Below are 20,953 nucleotides of genomic sequence, written 5' to 3' on the forward strand. Positions count from 1 at the left end.
AAAGGAAAACCTCAGGGCATTAGATGAAACTTATAAAATAGAAATGAAAATATTGCTGTTCAATTGTAGATCTCTGTATATTTCATATTTTTTGCCTTGACTTATTTGTTTTAAGCACAAGTAAATATACCCCCATAGGCATCTTGTCATATGATTTACCTTAAGTTTATACATATTTTTTAATTATTTATGTGAAACCAACATATTACTGTAAAAGTCATATTGCCACTGTCCAACCTTACTGCATGAATATATTATATGCCTCTCTGTGAAAACTATTTTGGACTAAAAGCTGGCAACCTTGTAGAACCTTCCATATGCTACCTAGACAGCTCCCTCACAACTATGAATCCAAAGTCCCTGGTTAGATTTAAACCAATGGTGATGAGGGAAAAATCATTAAAATTTTTTGCTTCAACCTCTTGGCTTCTCTAAGAACCAGTCTTTCCATAAGCCACAACAGAAATGTTCTCACTAAATTAACAAATATATTCTTCAAACCTACCTCTCCAAATGGAATGATGTGTGGAATTTTCTGCAGGATAAACTGAGCCAGTTTTCTCCCTTTATCTAACTCGCTAAGGAAACTGCTAGGCTTTACATCTCTGCAAATAAAATATAATTGCTGAGTAGTGTACATTGGTATAAATAGGTATAGGTATAATTTGTTCTATAAAGTATTCTTAAAAAATGTTTATGAAACAGGTCAATATAGAAACTCATAAAGCAGTATATCTTTATAACTTTCCTAATGAATCCTCAAGTGTGTTTCACTCTTCAAGTTTTTTCACTCTTCAAGTATTTTTCACTCTATCAAAAAACAATAAAAAGTAAAAATTCTTAGTCTTTTACAACTTAACTATAAATGTTGGTATTTTAATGCTCTCAATAAACTATGGCAACTTTTTGTTTTAAAGATGAAGGTTCCAGGTTTTTCTCTGTAAAAATTTTTATACGCAAACAACTGCAGGTGTAGAACATGTAGAATAAGCAAACAGAAAAACAGGCATAGATCCTGACTCATCCAAGCAGGATTAGACCGCTAAAACAATTGTAGAACCACCAAACAGGCATAAAACCAGTAACACAGACACAAAACCAAAGGCACTGCATGACCAAAGTGATCATAGAACCACAATGACAGACATATTATCACCGAAACAGTTTTAAGAACCCCAGAAGCAAGCAAAAATCCATGAAACTAAATAGGTCAAGAACCACTAAAATGTTGGCACAGAATAACCAAAGTACAAAATGTTGGTACTGAACTTAAAAGAACTACAGAAGTTGAAGAGGCAAGCTGAATGTAAAATACTAGTAACAAGGAAAAATAATCTGATTTATTTAAAAATATTAAAAAGAGTGATTTTTTCAGGCATAAAAAAGTTACAACTATAAACATACTTTATAAGCCAGTGGTCTTTGGGAGCATAGTTCCTGCGGCTGTCACTCTCGTACAGTATCATCAACAACCCTCGGGCTGACGTAAATACATCGCTACTACTTGCCGTGCTGATTGCTGTAAAATTTATATACTATGACCATTTAAAATTGAATGGCAGTGAATCAATAAATTTATAAATCTATGCTAAGAAAAACTGTTCATATATAAATTGCACTTATAAATATAATGTACTTTTTAGCAACACTCTTTTGTAAAAAATGCTGTAAAGTTTAACTTTTATGATTTTTTATTTAATATATTTTTGAAAGAAAATTTCCATGGATTTAATAAATTTCATAATTAAAGATAAGAAAAGTCAAATATTTTAAGAGGAGCAGTGGCCTAGTTGTTAAGGTGTCTGCTCACTACATAGGAATCATGTTTCTTTATATGTGGACTCAAACGTGATTAATATAAGTTGCAAGAACTTGTTTCACAATCTAGCTTAAATAAATATGTTTAAACCAAAAAATATTTTTTAACTAAAGCTAGTTTAGGAAACCATATACATACACTTCAATTTGTATATAACATGCAAAAGGAAATGGCTGAGTCAGCAGATTAAAATGAATTAAAAACTTACACATAAGTCCACCCCAGACAACTCTAAAGACAAACAGGTTAAGGAATTCACTCATCTTTATGTAGTCTTCTACTTTAAATAATTTCTGATGCTCAAACATCTCTATGTGATCCAATGTGCTGTAAAAGATAGGGGAATGTTGATTTCATGGGTAAAAGTTGGAAATTTTAGAAAATCCTAAAAATCCTGAATTAAGCAGATTTTTCTATAGTTTCAATTAGGAAAAAGAAGGCTTTCAGGAGACTGAAAATGCTGGACTTCAGGAAAAATCCTGAAAACTTTATTTATATCTCTACTTCTCAAAATGTCAAAAAAGTAAATGTCATTTCATTGAACTGTTTACTAATTTGAAGATAATATGTGTAAACGTGAGAATAGCTGAGTAGGTTTGGTATTCCTTGGATTCCAGGTTAGTGTCATGGATGTGTTGGAAACTTTTCTCAACCTGTGACAAAAATACCTACCTTCATTTAACGCTAGGACATAATATAACCGTACAACTGAACAAGCGTAGGCAATTTTTATGTTGACATCCAATAGGCTTATTCAGGAATTAAGAATATTTTGGGTTTTTCCCCATCTAATCCAGGTACACAATCAGATACAAAACAAACTTTTACAGTTACAGCTTCGAAAATAAGTGCAACTAATCTATTGTGACAGGTAGTGCACAGTGAAGCTATTACAGTAAGTTTGTTTGTACAGATTAGCTCTGGGAAAAACCCACATTTGCAGGGCTCCAGATAACATCTATTAGCAGCTGATTCATAATTGTAAGTTTGAAACTCACATTTATGCTGTTATAACACAAAAATACGGTAATAAATTTTCATAAATATGCTTATAATTATCATGTTAATTATATATTATATATAATGTCTAACATATTTACCATATATAGTTTGATGCTGCCTCACAGAACAGTGTAAGTAGACTAAACACTGGGTGTATGGTACTCTCTGGAGTCTGTTGTAGTAAATCCAGGAACACCTTGAGTCCACAGTTAGGTCCCATATCACATAAAAACCTCCACAAGATGGGCAGTAAGATCTCATTATAACTTAACCCTACAAATGATCAATGTTTTTTCTGTCTTAGCATGATTACAAAACATTGTTTATTCAATTCTATAAACACACATAAAAAAGCCTCTTAATCTTAATAACATGTCGTAACTAAACAGTAACTAGACCTATCACTGAAGGTGATTAATACCCCCACCAGCAACTTTGAATTTTGAAAAAAAAGTAGTCTGAAGAAAAATTTGAACAAAAACTATCAACTGTGTACAAAGAAATATTTCAATTAATTGTAATCACAACTGGGGTCTTGAAATAAGCTTGCTATACACCAAGTTTGATTACAATATCTCATTCCTAACTCTAGTTAATGTCCGGAAACCATTTTTCTATTTTAAATAACACTATAACGGTGACCTTGACCCTAGGGGGTCCAAATGCAATACCAACCCAGGTCTTCATATAAGCTTCCTATACACCAAATAAGATTATAATATCTCATTCCTAACTCTAGTTATTGTCCGAAAAGCATTTTTCTATTTTTCGTAACAGTGACCTTAACCTTGACCCCAGGGGGTTCAAATGCAATACCAACCAAAGTCTTCATATAAGCTTGCTAAACACCAAGTTTGATAACAATATCTCATTCCTAACTCTAGTTATTGTCCGGAAACCATTTTTCTATTTTTAGCAACACTCTAACGGTGACCTTGACCCTAGGGGGTCCAAATGCAATACCAACCCAGGTCTTCATATAAGCTTCCTTTACACCAAATTAGATTACAATATCTCATTCCTAACTCTAGTTATTGTCCGAAAACCATTTTTCTATTTTTCCTAACGGTGACCTTGACCTTGACCCCAGGGGGTTCAAATGCAATACCAACCCAGGTCTTCATATAAGCTTGCTATATGCCAAGTTTGATAACAATATCTCAATCCTAACTCTAGTTATTGTCCGGAAACCATTTTTCTATTTTTAGTAACGGTGACCTTGACCTTGACCCCAGGGGGTCCAAATGCAATACCAACCCAGGTCTTCATATAAGCTTGCTATACACCGAGTTTGATTACAGTATCTCATTCCTAAGTCAAGTTATTGTCCGGAAACCATTTTTCTATTTTTAGTAACAGTGACCTTGACCTTGACCCCAGAGGGCCCAAATGCAATACCAACCCAGGTCTTCATATAAGCTTGCTATACGCCAAGTTTGATAACAATATCTCATTCCTAACTCTAGTTATTGTCCAGAAACCATTTTTCTATTTTTAGTAACGGTGACCTTGACCTTGACCCCAGGGGATCCAAATGCAATACCAACCGGAGTTTCCACATAAGGTTGCTATATACCAAGTTTGATTACAATACCTCATTCCAAACTCTAGTTATCGTCCGGAAACCATGATGTGGACCGACCGACGGACCGACCGACGGACCGACCGACCGACAAGCTGACTCCTATATACCGCCCCTAAACTTCATTTGTGGGGGTATAATTACCAATTTCAATGCAAGTGACTAACTACATGTACTAATCCCACATGATTTCTGAGTTAGTGGTAAGACATATGACCATTAAACTTAATGTCCAAGATATGAGCCGGTTACGACAAAATCAACATAATGGGTTTGCGACCAGCATAGATCCAGACCAGCCTCCGCACAGTCTGATCAGGATCCATGCTGTTTGCTTACCAACCCTATTACAAGTAGAGAAACTGATAGCGAACAGCATGGATCCTGATCAGACTGCGCAGATGTGCAGGCTGCTCTGGATCTATGCTGGTCGCAAACCCACTATGTTGGTTTTGTCGTGACACGGCTCATATTGTTATGAAAATTTTGCCTTGCCCAAATATCAAAACCCTTGATTACAGATCCAAAGCTTTCCCTATTGTGCTATGTGGGTTTACACCTATATTCATCAACAAAAACTTCTTCTACATACCACTGACTATATCAAGTCTAAGTTGAGACAGGGTGTTCATGGCACACTGGTACAAGGCACATGGTAAGCAGGTTGACTGGGCTATAGTGCTGCCAAGTTTGATTTTTGAGACAGCATTTTTGGAGGATGCTTTATCTAATGCCTTCTTAAAAAGTCCTGAAATAAATCAATATCCATTTTACTTTAAGTTCAAAGATTAAAACTCAAATAATATAATATGTTGAACAGCCAAAGTCATATATTATGAGTAAAGCAGCCTCTAGATTTTTTGCTAAGAATAATTAAAGCTAGCATGACTTATGAGGCAATTACAATTTAAAACTAGAAATGTGTCCATAGGACACGGGTGCCCCCACCGCCCCACTGTTCTGTCAATCTTTTTACTAAGTCAAGGGAAATAACTCTACAAATACTGGATAAATCCACAAGCGAAACCCCAGGTGCAAATCTAAAATATGCTGAGCAACCTGCCCATAAGGTTTAATGACTATGTCAAATCCTTTTTGAGAAACTTGCGACTTAAGTTGAAAATTGCAAAAATTTTCTAAGTGAAGGGCAATAACTCTAAAAATACTATATAAATCCAGACGAAAATACCTGGTACACAACTGCACATGCTGATCAATATCCTGTAAAGTTACATGACTCTAGGTCAAATACTTTGTTAGTAACGTGAGACACAAGTTAAAAATTGCAAAATTTTACTAAGTCAAGGGCAATAACTCTGAAAATTCTAAAAATATCCAGACGAAAATACCCAGGTGCACAACTACACATGCTGATCAATATCCTGTAAAGTTTCATGACTCTAGGTCAAATACTTTGTTAGTAACGTGAGACACAAGTTAAAAATTGCAAAATTTTACTAAGTCAAGGGCAATAACTCTGAAAATTCTAAAAATATCCAGACGAAAATGCCCAGGTGCACAACTACACATGCTGATCAACATTCCTGTAAAGTTTCATGACTCTAGGTCAAATACTTTTTGAGTTACGTGCGACACATGTTGAAAATTGCCAAATCTTACTAACTTAAGGGCAATAACTCTGAAAATACTAAAAAATATCCAGATGAAAATACCCAGGTGCACAACTATACATGCTGATCAACATTCCTGTAAAGTTTCATGACTCTAGGTCAAATACTTTTTGAGTTACGTGCGACACAAGTTGAAAATTGCAAAATTTTACTAACTCAAGGGAGATAGTTCTAAAAATACTAAGAATATCCAGACAAAAATACCCAGGTGCACAACTACACATGCTGATCAACATTCCTGTAAAGTTTCATGACTCTAGGTCAAATACTTTTTGAGTTACGTGCGACACAAGTTGAAAATTGCAAAATTTAACTAAGTCAAGGGCAATAACTCTGAAAATACTAAAAATATCCAGACGAAAATACCCAGGTGCACAACTACACATGCTGATCAACATTCCTGTAAAGTTTCATGACTCTAGGTCAATTACTTTTTGAGTTATGTGCGACACAAGTTGAAAATTGCAAAATTTTACTAAGTCAAGGGCAATAACTCTGAAAATACTAAGAATATCCAGACGAAAATACCCAGGTGCACAACTACATATGCTGATCAACATTCCTGTAAAGTTTCATGACTCTAGGTCAAATACTTTTTGAGATAAGTGCGACACAAGCTGAAAATTGCAAAATTTTACTAAGTCAAGGGAAATAACTCTAAAAATACTAAGAATATCCAGACCAAAATACCCAGGTGCACAACTACATATGCTGATCAACATTCCTGTAAAGTTTCATGACTCTAGGTCAAATACTTTTTGAGTTACGTGCGACACAAGTTGAAAATTGCAAAATTTAACTAAGTCAAGGGCAATAACTCTGAAAATGCTAAAAATATCCAGACGAAAATACCCAGGTGCACAACTACACATGCTGATCAACATTCCTGTAAAGTTTCATGACTCTAGGTCAAATACTTTTTGAGTAACGTGCGACACAAGTTGAAAATTGCAAAATATTACTAAATCAAGGGCAATAACTCTAAAAATACTAAAAAAATCCAGACAAAAATACCCAGGTGCACAACTACACATGCTGATCAACATTCCTGTAAAGTTTCATGACTCTAAGTCAAATACTTTTTGAGTTACGTGCGACACAAGTTGAAAATTGCAAAATTTCACTAAGTCAAGGGCAATAACTCTTAAAATACTAAAAATATCCAGACGAAAATACCCAGGTGCACAACTACACATAGTGATCAACATTCCTGTAAAGTTTCATGTCTCTAGGTCAAATACTTTTTGAGTTACGTGCGACACAAGTTGAAACTTGCAAAATTTCACTAAGTCAAGGGCAATAACTCTGAAAATACTAAAAATATCCAGACGAAAATACCCAGGTGCACAACTACACATGCTGATCAACATTCCTGTAAAGTTTCATGACTCTTGGTCAAATACTTTTTGAGTTACGTGCGACACAAAAGTGAACAGACGGACGGACGGAAGGACGGACGGACGGACGGACAAGGGTAAATCTAAATGCCCGCCACTAACGTGGGGGCACAAAAAAACCCTAAAATCTGTCAAAATATATCATAATTATCTTGAATAAGTCACAGACTTAGAATACTGTATTTCAAAATTGTGTTCCTTAAGAAATAAGGACAGCATTTTTTTTTTTAAATTTTAAGTGAAATAAACAAAGTAAGAGTCATATGATTATTTTCAGCTTTTTGTTGGGTGGCTTTTTTTGCTTTATCTAAGAAACAAACAGGCATGTGAGAATAAATGAAAAAGTTAAAACTGTAACGCATAATTATGTTAACCTTTATCTTTGGATGCAGCTTTTTGTGTGTCTATCTCTTTGGCATAGTCCACATAATCTATAAGTTCTAGAAACAACAATCGTACCATCTTACTACACCATAGTATCTGTAACTGCTTTACAACAAATGGCATAGCTTCATGTAATCTAAAAATAGAATGTGCATAATTGAATGTTTTCTAAAAATAGAAATGACTTTGGAAACAATTCATAAATCATTATCTATTGCACAAAGTCATCAGTATCCGACGTTTCGAGAGGTAAACCAATTTATTTTATAAATCATATATAAACCTTTTTCATACAAGTACATTAATTTACAAAAAAAACTACAGGAAATGACGTTGTTGACATCAACAATGAAATTACGCAAAAATTGATGATGACATCTTCCATCAAATTTGTTAATTTCATTTGCATTATGTACAAAAAAGAGTATCTATAGCTCTAAAAGAACCATATATATCTATTAATTAAATTTTATTTCATATAAAATTACCACAACATACCCTTGGTCAGTTTTCTGAGAAAACCATCCCAGTACAGGATGCCAGTGTGTTAGATTGGATCTCTTATTTTGTACATAGTTTTTACATTTGTCCAGCAATCGTATTGTCACAGTCTAAAATATAAGAAAATATAAACTTCTATAAATGTCCTGCCATGGCAACAATATTAAATCAGTTGAACAGAAATATGTTTCATCTTAAATTATGTATATATTATGATAAAATCTGATTGACTATTCAATACAGTTATAGTATTCACCAAAAACTTTAGCAAAGAAAATTAAAAACTTAAAATTCTCAGACAAACATAATACAAAGCACACCCAATCATTGCATGTACTGGTACACCATTGTGGTATCTTTATACTTAAATATAGAATCCATTTATTTGTTTCTGAAGAATGCCTGTACATGTACATAGATGTTTTTTTCTGTCTTACATTTGTTGCTTCACCTTTTAAACTTTGAAACAAATGTAAGCTTGTTCCGCAGTATACCTTCTAGTGTATAAATGATGCACACAATAGAAGATGAATTATATAAATATATCATCTATTTTGCAGAAAAAATACAGTGCAAATAACAATCCATTATTTTAAACTGTTATTGAAAGCATGTCAAACTTAATCAAGATGTTATTATAATTAAAAGAAAGTTTTGTTAATTATTTTAAGAGGATAAGATTTGATCACCATAAAACTGTTTGTATTTTCCACCAAGCCTTCTAACTCCGAGTAACCAAGCTGTATCAGGTTTGCTGAAAATTAAAACATTATGAGGGTTGACCACAAAACTACAGTATCTTAGTGTAACCTAGACACTAACACAGACGTCTAGGCAAGTACAATAGCTCTCCCTATTCTTCAAATAGTCAGGTTAATAAAAACTTTAAATATATAGAGGATATTTGTTTAGTTCAGTGTAAGATCAGAATATATTTCACCAAGTGAGCACCTAAAGGTATATTTCAAGAGTGGCGCAGCCACGAGTGAAATATGAACTTTTGGTGTTCACAAGGTGAAATATATCTCGATCTTACACTAAACTAAACAAATTTTCTTTTTATTATATGCAAAGAAACGTTTTAAAAAGACATTTAACCTAATACTGAATGAAAAGCGCGCCAAATAATAATACAACGTGACGTCATTTACAACGTCACGTCATTAAGTTGGTACCCAGTACTGTGCACGCTGGTATTTCACTGAAACAACGTAAGGGGCTTAAATTCAAAGCAATGAAATTATCAAAGTGGTAATTTCACTGTTTCAAACAGTGAAATTACCAGTTTTAATTCACTGATATATTTCTATAAACAATCGAAAAGCATGTAATAAAGAGTTATTATATCATACCCAGCAAACACAGTGCATAGTTTCCCTCTAGTGAATTGAATATTATCCTAGTACTCTGTTCATTTGTCAATAAATCCAAGGATCTCTTGAACACCCTGTTTGTTATCAGGTGGGTCAGGCACTGGAAAAGAAATTATATTATAGTGCTAGTTTTTATACATATTTATTCAACAAAAATTATCATACCTGCCCATCTCTTATTATGTGCATTAAGTACTTATATAAATCTGGCTGGTTTGTTAGGAAAAAAAATGATACCATCAAAGAATCCTGTATTTTGTTCACATATTATTTATCCAATTTGAAATAAGGAATTTAGACAATCCACATTTTAACTCTGATGATAAAATATATTATGGAGTGAGAGGATTGGTGTAGTAAGAAACACATGAAATTTAAACTAAGAAAAATATCTTTCTTTGGAAGTTCAGCATTAAGTCGTATAGACACTGCAAAATGATTTTACTACTTAACTTGTAGACTATGACGTCAGATTGCTTGATCTGAGGCTAAAGCAGGCATTTTAGTATAACTACCAAACTTCATTAAGGTAGCTGGGGCTACCAGATGTAACAAAATTAAAGATTTGAGCCCGCAGTGCTGACTGCCAGGTGACCTGATATCAAGGTTATAAAACAATTTTCTGGGTTCAATTAGTTTTATTGGTCAGTGAACATTCTGTGGCACTTTCTGACGAATCAAATACCTTAAATCTGAATTTGAGCTTACAGCTCTTTTTTCATAAACTCAGACCATTGACTATATAAACAAGAAATCTCCTACTACAGAAATATACAAAGTTAAACTTACATCAGGAGCTGTTGTAGACAGGTGATGCACTAACGCTGGTACTGACAAGATGTTTAATACAAACAGTGTTAACAGATTGTCTGAGAAATTTGCTGCTAATAATGGTCTGAAAATAAAATAAAATACAGAATACAAAGATGATTACTACAATCATACGGTGGTTATTTGTTTACAAGGAAATATTCAATATAATTAAATGGTAACTCAAAGTTATGAGACCTGTACCAACCAAGTCAGATAGTCACAGAGAACAACCCTGTGGAGTTTCAACCCATTCCCTTGAGTACTTTTGGAAAAACCATCTTGCACACAAAATCTTAACCAAAGTGTGATGCAGTGATGCAAAGTTGAGTTCAATAACTCTCCCTATTCTTTGAATAGTCAAGTTAAAATACAAGGTACTACTATATGCATTATTCTGGGCACAAGCAAGCACTGGACTAAATCAATCAACCTTATATTGGCTAGTTATTACACTGAAATAATACCAAATCCCAGATGGCATTCAAAGCTACAAATAGGATTATGATTTGAAGTAAAGAACTTTAACCACTTGGACAAGGAGGCCTACTTGTTTTATGTACTAGAAGAAAATTAAATAGATAAATATATATACCTGAGTGATATAGTAAGAACAGCTGTTAAGGATGTTTTTGTAAAGGCTGGTTTACTTCTTGCTAGACCTCTTACTAGCAGTATCTATAAATAGAAACAACATCATTACATATACATGTGAAATACTTGGTCAGGTGTGGTCTTACCAAGGGTTGTGCCTTGGATGCAGACATCATTGCCATCTACATTCACCACGCTCCCTCTGACATACATACACAAGTGGCAAAATACAACAGAGATATTGCAAAAATTTCATGAAATTGAAACTGGCTTGAGCTCCTCAACAGATATATCTTTGCTCTGTTCTATATAAGCATGACAAATCCATAAGCACATTTTAGAAGGCTTACCTTGGTAAAGTAACTTGCATGGAAGTTAATGTTTTCTCCTCTGTAACTTTTTTCTTTAAGTAGCATGTGAATGTACAACATGCCAAAATGATGTCATGTTAAGAATGCACTTCATTTATAAAATGCTCTTAACTGATATCATCTTGGAGCACGCAGACAACTCAAATGCCAGATGAAATTTCCAGCATACGAAAAACTAACAAAAAAACAAGACTTAATAGTCAGACTTTGATATGTAAAATAAATCAAAATGTATACCTGTAAAGCTGGGTAAAGGCCTTTATTATTTAGGTGTCCCATAATGTTGTTGCATAGTTGATTCATTCCAGCAGTAAGACCCTCACCTACATTATATAAAATAAATTTCAAAGAATCAAATGAAGATAATCAACATTAAGCATTTATTTCTTATCAGTTAACTTTCAAGTCGGGATTCAAAATCCACAGTAGTGAGAGGCTAGTGGTTTGAAGTCAACGACCTTAACCACGCGGCCATGGATTCCCCGCAATTAGCAAGTAAAACTTCACAATTCATTGAAAATGTTAACACTTCTTAAATCTTCTTTAGCTTTCATGATGTTTGTTACTTTGGTTTTCTTTGTATAATCTTGATATTTATATAAACTTTATATACAGCTGCTGTTAATTTATGAAGCAATTTCATTTTCTTCTCAAATAAAAGAAGTTTGCTGTATTATAAATTTGAAGATTCTACAACCCTATATAAATGGATGTATGCAATATAACCCTTACAGGCAGCCTGGGCTATATATATCAACCATTTAGAAAGAGCCATATTATCTGTCAAAAATTTTCATAACTAATAGCGTATAAGTTCATCATTTCACTCTAAGAAGATATTTCATGTTATTCCAAAGTACCTTTTCCTTTAATAATTTTCCATGTGGCTGTATGTGTAAATGTTATTAACATTCTAAGGTACACCATCATTATCTTCACATCCACATGGTTCTCTGGCTGTAAATATGCAAGAAGTATATACCCCTTTAATTAGTTAAAACATATTTATTTAAACTTGATTGTGAAACAAGTTCTTGCAACTTATATCAATCACTTTTGAGTCCGCTTCCTGCAACCAACCAGTACTGGTGTCATATGATGGAACATGGTTGTGATGCAATTAGGGCTCTCACCCATGATCCCTGGGTTGAGAGGCAGACACCATAACCACTTGGGCAATGCTCCCCTTTAAATTATTGAGACATTTAAACCATATACATGGCCAATGTCAATTTATGAAGTAAGTTCACTTTTTCTTAAACAAGATATGTTTGTAAAACATACATGCCCCCTATCGGCAGCCAATGAGTCATGTGATCAGGTTATTATGACTAACTTTTGAGCTATTGACCAAAAAATCAATAAGGGTTAATTACTAGTCATAAAGGTAATAAGGTTGTGTGCAGCAATTTTATAACAAAGTTATTTTAAATCTTACCAAATAATATATGCATTAATTTCATGAATCATGTAGGCCTCATTAATGACAGCCAAGTTGTTATATTACATAAGACCTTGAAATGTGTATGCCAACATTTAACAAACAAAAAAATAAAAATCAACCAAGGCAACTTGTGTCATTGAGTTATTGGTCAGAAACAGTCTTTACATACAAGGTCAATATGACATTGACCTTTGACCCTTAAATCAATAGGGGTTATCTACTGGCCAAGACCAATGAACCTGTGAAGTTTGAAGGTAAAGGGCCCATGAGTTGGGATACTTATCAGAAAGCGTTGTTACCTATAAGGTCAATGTGATCTTCACCTCTGATCCCTTAACGCTAAAAATACATAGAGGTCATCTTCTGACCAAAAGCAATGCATCTGTAAAGCTTGCAGGTCAAGGGTCTATGGGTTGTCCAATTGTTGATGGAAATCCATTTTGAATGCAACCTTGACCTTTGTTCCCCTGACCCCAAAATCAATAGGGGTCATCTGAAGACCATTGCACTAACAAAATTTGAGGGCCAACAGCCCATAGCTTGTCGATTTATTGATTGGAGACCATTTTTACCTACAAGGTCAATGCAACCTTGATCTTTGACCCCAAAATCAAAAGGGGTCATGTACTGGTCAAGTCAAATGCACCTACCAGGTTTAAGGGCCAACAGCCCATGGGTCGTCAAGTTAATGATTGGAAACCATTTTTACTTTCAAGGGCAATGTGAGCTTGACCTTTGACCCCAAAATGAATAGGGGTCATCTGCTGGTCATGAACAATCATCATACCAAGTTTGAAGGTCCTAGGCCTAAGCGTTCTTCAGTTATTGATCAGAAACTGTTTTTACCTACAAGGTCAATGTGACCTTGACCTTTGACCCATTGACCCCAAAATCAATAGGGATCATCTGCTGATTATGAACAATCATCATACCAAGTTTAAAGTTCCTAGGCCTAAGTGTTCTTCAGTTACTGATTGGAATACATTTCAACCTACAAGGTCAATGTGACCTTGACCTTTGACCCAAGATTGAAATTCCTAGCCTAAGCATTCTTTAGTTATCACACGGAAACCATTTGGTCTATGGACCGACCGACAGACAAATGCAAAGTAATATACCCCCACTTCTTTGAAGGAGGGCATATGAAAATAACTTGTATATGCTACCAGTAAAGAGCTAGGCTAACCTACATATCCATGCATTCTGACAAGGCACTGTACTGCTGGGTACCAAAATTTTAGAACTATGGAAACAATTTTATAAATAATCTTTGCTTGCAAAAATTTTACCAATCTCCCAACATTTTCGAGAGATTAAACCCCTCTTTATCAAGTAGCTTACTGTTTATATTGAGAATTACATATATATAAAACCTCCTTATTTTCTTATTCAAACAACTAACATCTAGCCATTTTGATGACAGATATTTGGCCACTGTTTTTTTTCCAATTTCAAGGAGCAATTTCCCAACACAAGAAAAAAAAATACCAAAAATTGAAATGAAATTTTAAGCAATCTTGACTGCAAGGTGCCACAGCACAGAGTATTATTTAATATTCCAAGTTTTGAAACTTTTAATATAAATAGCAAGGTAACAAAGGGAGATAATTATGACAAAATTCTGTCAAGAGTTGTAGAACTTGGTTCTGACCTTTATCTGTTTCAAGCATAGGACACACTTCCAGAGTATGTCCTTCACCTGTTGTATCCATGATAACACAAACTGCTTTAACAATGACACTGACACATAGGATATCTGTAAATAAAACAGAACAGGTCAATGTAATACAACTCTAAATTGTGTTATATACATATATACTAGCCCATATGAAGGCTAGTGGCAAATATGACTAGCCTAAGCCACTAGCATGAAAACCCTTAAAGTCAGTTAAAACAGTTTCAAATAACTCCACTGAAGTTAAAAAAGAAAAGATAAATTTGATTTTTTTCGGACAGACCAACTGGAGTGGGTCACTTTAAGGGACTCCAATATGGTCTTCAGACACCATGGTACTGGAGATAATTTTTCGATATCATTGTTTCATTTGATGTAGGTCTAGACCAGTAATGTGTGTGCAAAATTTCTGATCATTCCTATTCTAACTGTGATAAATGGCCCAAAATCAAAAGGCGCTGCAACATTTTTCATTCAAATAGGGCTTAGAATGGCAAAAACATGCAGTTTTCAATTTATTTCAATTTTCAATTTATTTCACAGTATATTTTGTTGTATTTTTTTGCATATCTTTCTGTGCTATCTATGTAAGAAATTCAAATTTTATGTTTTTAGGCTTTTGGACCTCAGTGGAGTTCCTTTAAAACAGAAAGATGTGCAAAAGTTAATATTAAAGGAATAGTTGAAAGTTGAAAATCACATCTTTGTGGGATTCTTAGTCCAATTTGAGTTTGAAGTGATTATAGGGTTTAATTTTTGTGTCATTTTTCGCAACTAAAATAATCATTCTGGAAAAATGGAGAGAGCAAAAGATCTGACATATTAAGCACAAGTTATTCGTTCAAATGGTTAATCAATCTTGAAAAAATATTTCCAGTGCCTGTCATGTAAAAATAACCTGAGGGGAGTCCCTTTAAAAGTTCCACTTCCCATTATTCAAATTTCAGTAAGTCTTTAAGCAATATGGTCTAACTAATACCATAATATAAAAACATTTTTGCAAAGACAATTAAATTTAACATGTTAAAAGCTGTTAACTAAAACACCAGAACAAATTTAGCTAATAGTAACATTACCTTCAGATCATCTGAATCCATGGTGGCCAGCAAATACCTACATAACAACTCCAGATACTGAAATAATTAAAATCTTGAATAAAAAGAAAAAGACCCATGTGAATATCAATAACAGCAAAAGTGTATTAACATTTTCTGCATCCAGGAATTATAATCATTTCTGACTCCTCTACCAGGAACTAACCAGTTATGGAGTCATGTGTAGAAAATATAGTCCTGACTGGAGTGGAGCTTGAACACACAACCCTTTAGTTGAAATACAGTCATGTCAACCACAGCAGTGAAATAATTACACTGTAAAAATATGTTTCAACAATCAACCTCAATATGTAAATATATTGAAAGTTGAACAGATACATACAAAGTCAGAACATTATTTCCTAAAAGTGTACACAGTTCAGAAGAGCCAATCAACTGCATCAATCTTTCTACAACTCACCAAGTACAAAAAGGTAGCCTGACCTTATTTTACCTTGTCATTAACTCAGACTTTATTGGTTTTCATGGGCAATTATACACATTTTGTAAAATGGTATAACACAACTTTTCTCAAATATTTTGTTCTTTTAGAACACTTAAAGATCCTGTAAGTTGTAAATCAATTTATTTTATATGGTTTTATATCATAAATATAATGCTCAAATGAAGATTTATCAAAATTGTAAGTTTCAAAAAGCATTATTTGTAAAGATATTATCTAATTTACATTTCATGTTAATAAAGGGAAGTAATTAGAAATTTACTTTCTATAAAAACCAAGTCAACTTTTCTAATAAGAAATGAATGCATATATTTTACTGATTACATATAATGTGGACAAATATTTGTTTTAGAAGCATAATTATATACACACATATAAAATTCCACTTAAGTGTGGTAACAACCTTAATTACAAAATACAGGATCTTTAATAAATAGAATATAATTTTCTACATACATGGCTATCAGCGCCATCAGAGTATGTAAACAGGAATCCTCTGATAAACTTGTACACCTCCAGTGCTGAAAGTAAATAACAACAAACCTCAAAACATGTACATTTGCTAATATCTATGTATTACATGTACACATGTACATATTTTCCACTTTTAAAATTAATAAAACTGTATGAAAATCTAAATTATAAATACAGCAATGATGTTAATCAATATATAAGTCTAGAGCTGTCACTGGGTCAAAGCAAAGCATATCGATGATTTAACTATATCAGATTATGCTTATTAAAGTGCCATCATTATGCTCATCCAAAATTCAGAAAAGTAAAACATTTGATCATAAAGTAAAAAAGAGAAAATAAGAATTCCTAAAGAAAGTCCAACATGGCAAAATTGAAAATGTTGCAGACTCGGTTTGATTGAGCCTGTTCATGGACGGTACTGTCAAGTACAAACTACCATCCACGCTCCCTAGCACAGGCTTTAGCAGAATTCAACATATGTCATAAGATGGGATAATTGATGAAGCTTATATACAGTAGGACCACTTCATAGCAACAATCATGGGAAAACAAACATTTGGTTTTTTACATACAGGTGCTGCTCTAGGTCTTACTTTTTGCAGAATTAATACAATTGGTGTAAAGAGGTCATTGCTGTACAGATGGACACATTGTTGAGATTACACTGTAGATGCAATTTCTCTTTCTTTCATTTTTGAAAAAAAAGTTACCTGGTTTGAAATTAGGTGTGTATTCACCATCATCTGTAGCCGGTTTATTTATCAAATCTTCAATTTCCTTTCTGTAAGTGATAATATATATATTATTCAATACAATAGTGCCATCAAATTTTTTCTGATTTAACAGGTAATCATTACCTTGCAAAATATCTTGAATGAACTTGTCCATCTTACAGTCTGGACAAAACCATTCATCATTTTTAGGGAAAATTTCAAAATATTTAAAATGACTGATAAGAAAACAGTGATCATTATCTGCACTGGTAGTATAGGTTACCTCTTGCATGGCTATGGCATAGTTCAAGTAATTGGGCATAGTTCAAGTAATTGTACTAGCTAGTAGCTTATGATGAAAATCAGATGAAATTTCTTCCAATCCATTTTCGGTTCATTTGGATGGGATATAATTGATAATTTTACCATTAAAAATCAACTGAACAAGAAAGTAGAGAAGTAAAAAATACTGATAGACTGTATCCAAAATAGTTATGTCACATCGACACAGTATAGGTCATATCGCGACCCTCCAGCTTTACTGGTGGAGGAAGACCTCAGGTGCCCCTTCGTGCATTATTTCAAGCACGAATGGGCACCTGAGTAGAACCATCGACATTCCGTAAGCTAGCTGAATAGCTTCCTCACATGAAAGAATCCAAAGACCCTGTCAGGATTCCATTGCACAGCGGTGAGGGGCAAGTGATTTGAAGTCAATGACCTTAATCATTCGGCCACGGACGCCCCTAACAAATAAATTAAAAGATGTATGTTGCTATTATAGTCGGCAAAATATAATTTCAAACAAATAAATACAAAACTAATTACCTTATGACAAGATTCAAACTGCGTCTGGATTTATATCCTCGATACACACTCTGAAAAGAAATATTTACAAATTAGCTTTAATTGTTTATCTACAAAAATTGACAGCAGACGGTACAATCTTATTTACCCTTACCACCCTTAATATCTTTAATTGACTTGTCCATCTTTCATTATTTTAGCTATTTGAGAATAGCTATCAGTGGAGATCATATAACTAATAAGGCACACACAACTTTTAACCTATCAAAATAATACCTATTCAATTTAAAATGCACAAATCAATTATTATGTGTCTCTCTGTTGAATACAAAGGTGTTCAGCACGTTGATTGGTCACCATCAGCAACAAAAACAAAAATTGTTATCATATAAATTCATTATATATTTTTTTCTTGTTGGAGGAATGTGCTGAACACATGTGTTTGAATATATAGAGGATATTGAATGAGTTTACTGTAGGTTCAAATATATTGAATCTATTGAACAAGTTGAATAAAATTATATTATACGAGCCTCTGGCGAGCAAAATATTATTTTATTGAACAAGTTCAATGAATGCAGTAATGAACCCATATGAATATAATATTCTATTTATCACATACCCAAAATAAAAACTGTTTAAAGTTAAAAAGAATCACCTGTTCTTGCTTTTACATTGACGGGCCTAAAGTGTAACGCTCACATTAATAGTGTGTCTTAATACACATCTTTACACTATGTTTGTATAATGCAAATTACATCACTTCAAAAAATATATGCACGGTCTTGCAGTATCATTTTTACAGAGGACTGCACATGTAGGTATAATATGATAAATGGAAGTGGCTAGCCGTACGGGCCCGTACGGCTAGCCAAAAGTTCTAGCCGTACGTGAGTCACGTACGACTAGCCTGGACACACTGTATTGGCTAGCCGTACGGCACTTTTCAAAATTATATGGAAGACGAAAATGCATATGTTATTTTGTGTCTTTAAACGACGATTTTTATCAAATCTCCGCATTTGTCCTAGTGTGTTCACTTTAATAAAGATGCTCCGCAATTTTGCAAAAAAAAAAAAAATGAATACGAGTAAGCGTTGTATAATCTATCTTAATAAAATTAAGTGTCGAAGTTGCATGTTATAACGTCCTTAATTTTCATGCTTATGATTTGTATGAAAGATGAATTGTTAAATCTGTTAATTAAGCACATGGATCGAATAAATAATGATCAGAGGGGAATAAATAAATAAATAAAAAGAATATTTTTAAAAAAACGGTGAAAAGGAGAAATAATATGTAAGAATGCAAACTTTCCTTAATGATGGACGATGGACAAACTTCTATACCGTCAGTAATTGACGCAATTATCAGAGCCTAACAACAATTATTTTCGGTGTTTTTTTTGTGTTTTTTTTTTCAATTTAAAAATTAAACTTAATGAAACAAAAAAGGATTATTATCAAAATTTTGTAAACTATTTCAATTGATGTCCAAACGCTATTTTTTCTCGACGTCTTGAGATGACTAAGTACATTCTTTACTGTAGCCAACACGTCAATTAATCTCTAAAAAGTAAACATTCTTGACTAAAATCCTCGCTTAAAGTCATAATTAACCTATGCACTTTCTCCTTCCATATATTTTTTAAAAGTGCCGTACGGCTAGCCAATACAGTGTGTCCAGGCTAGTCGTACGTGACTCACGTACGGCTAGAACTTTTGGCTAGCCGTATGGGCCTGTACGGCTAGCCACTTCCATGATAAATAAATATGTATGTTACTTTATCCTATTATCTGTATCAGATTATATTGCACTGCAAGTATAAGTCCTTCATTGAAAGACAGCGCATTTTTTTTTGTTACAGTTTGACTTTTATTGGAAAAGCAGATTTGACCTATGTAAAAAATAGCTTCAAATCCGCGGTTATGTCTAAATATTTGGACTATGCAAGTATCTAAACAGGTTCAACTTTCTTTTTGTCTACAAATTGAAATAATGGCAAATTTTATGATTCGTTCTGCAAGCCTTAAGTTGGAGCAGCATCTGAACACTGACTTCAAACTGGAAGACAGTCAAAGCATGTCTATATTACCTGGTTACTGTAACAGAAAAATACCTGAATTTTAAGAGCAGATTTTTCTCTTTGCTTCTCTAGAGCCCTCTCTTCTCTCTGAGCCTTAGTTTGTTCAAGGAAGCTGTCTTTCTGATGACTGTCAACTTTACTGAACATGATAACTGAATTAAGTTTTGGCTATTACTTATCGTTAACTTTTTGTTGTTGTTTTTTATCGGGTCGAACGAAATTGAGTGCGAATCTACATGATCATAAAAAATTCTGATACATGTTCCGCTACGGATGTAAATAACTATTCAAATGGATAGTGTAGCGAATCAACATTCTTCTATTTTAGAAATACCTTTAAAATCACATAATCTCACAAAAAAAAATCGTTAATTATTCAGAATTAAATATCCTTATAAATTCAGTCGTAATGTGCAATTAATTACACGGAATGTCATATAACGTGGAGAAATGCGGTACGCACAAATAGCGAAAAGTTCACTTGTGCGAAATGTGCAGTGTTTTTTTTTTTTTGCTTTTGTTTTTTTTTATTTGTTTTTTTTTTTTTTTACAAGTTCTCAATAAAAAAATTTAATCTTTATTTAATAATACATGTATTATTATTATTTATTTACGGGTACCACTAAAATACGCAACTGAGATTTTTTGGCGCAACGGACGCAACGGAGATATATTTTAGAAACCGGCACAACGCCTTTCTTAAAGTCAATGCATCTAAAATGATTGTTTA

The 20,953-nt window shown here is 33.5% G+C and overlaps 1 protein-coding gene across 1 annotated transcript in view; it reads right to left on the bottom strand.

Moving 5' to 3' along the window:
- The window catches only part of LOC132747158 (ubiquitin-protein ligase E3B-like), a 33,300-nt gene extending 12,647 nt beyond the window's left edge, over positions 1-20,653 (bottom strand). The window contains exons 1-19 of the mRNA XM_060736478.1: positions 20,257-20,653; positions 18,159-18,208; positions 17,328-17,398; positions 16,597-16,661; positions 15,660-15,716; positions 14,560-14,664; positions 12,325-12,421; positions 11,702-11,787; positions 11,095-11,177; positions 10,479-10,584; positions 9,669-9,789; positions 9,006-9,070; positions 8,314-8,426; positions 7,806-7,951; positions 4,996-5,151; positions 2,920-3,094; positions 2,028-2,146; positions 1,405-1,519; positions 506-605 (exon numbers count right to left, since the gene is read on the bottom strand). Of these exons, the coding sequence (XP_060592461.1) occupies positions 506-605; positions 1,405-1,519; positions 2,028-2,146; positions 2,920-3,094; positions 4,996-5,151; positions 7,806-7,951; positions 8,314-8,426; positions 9,006-9,070; positions 9,669-9,789; positions 10,479-10,584; positions 11,095-11,177; positions 11,702-11,787; positions 12,325-12,421; positions 14,560-14,664; positions 15,660-15,716; positions 16,597-16,661; positions 17,328-17,398; positions 18,159-18,208; positions 20,257-20,370 (1,944 nt within the window). The 5' untranslated portion in view covers positions 20,371-20,653. The remainder of the gene's footprint in view (positions 1-505; positions 606-1,404; positions 1,520-2,027; positions 2,147-2,919; positions 3,095-4,995; positions 5,152-7,805; positions 7,952-8,313; positions 8,427-9,005; positions 9,071-9,668; positions 9,790-10,478; positions 10,585-11,094; positions 11,178-11,701; positions 11,788-12,324; positions 12,422-14,559; positions 14,665-15,659; positions 15,717-16,596; positions 16,662-17,327; positions 17,399-18,158; positions 18,209-20,256) is intronic.
- Between the last annotated feature and the right edge of the window lie 300 nt (positions 20,654-20,953).

Source organism: Ruditapes philippinarum, unplaced genomic scaffold (genome assembly GCF_026571515.1).
Source record: "Ruditapes philippinarum isolate M1 unplaced genomic scaffold, ASM2657151v2 ctg8191_1_1_1_1, whole genome shotgun sequence".
Taxonomy (NCBI): Eukaryota; Metazoa; Mollusca; class Bivalvia; order Venerida; family Veneridae; genus Ruditapes; species Ruditapes philippinarum.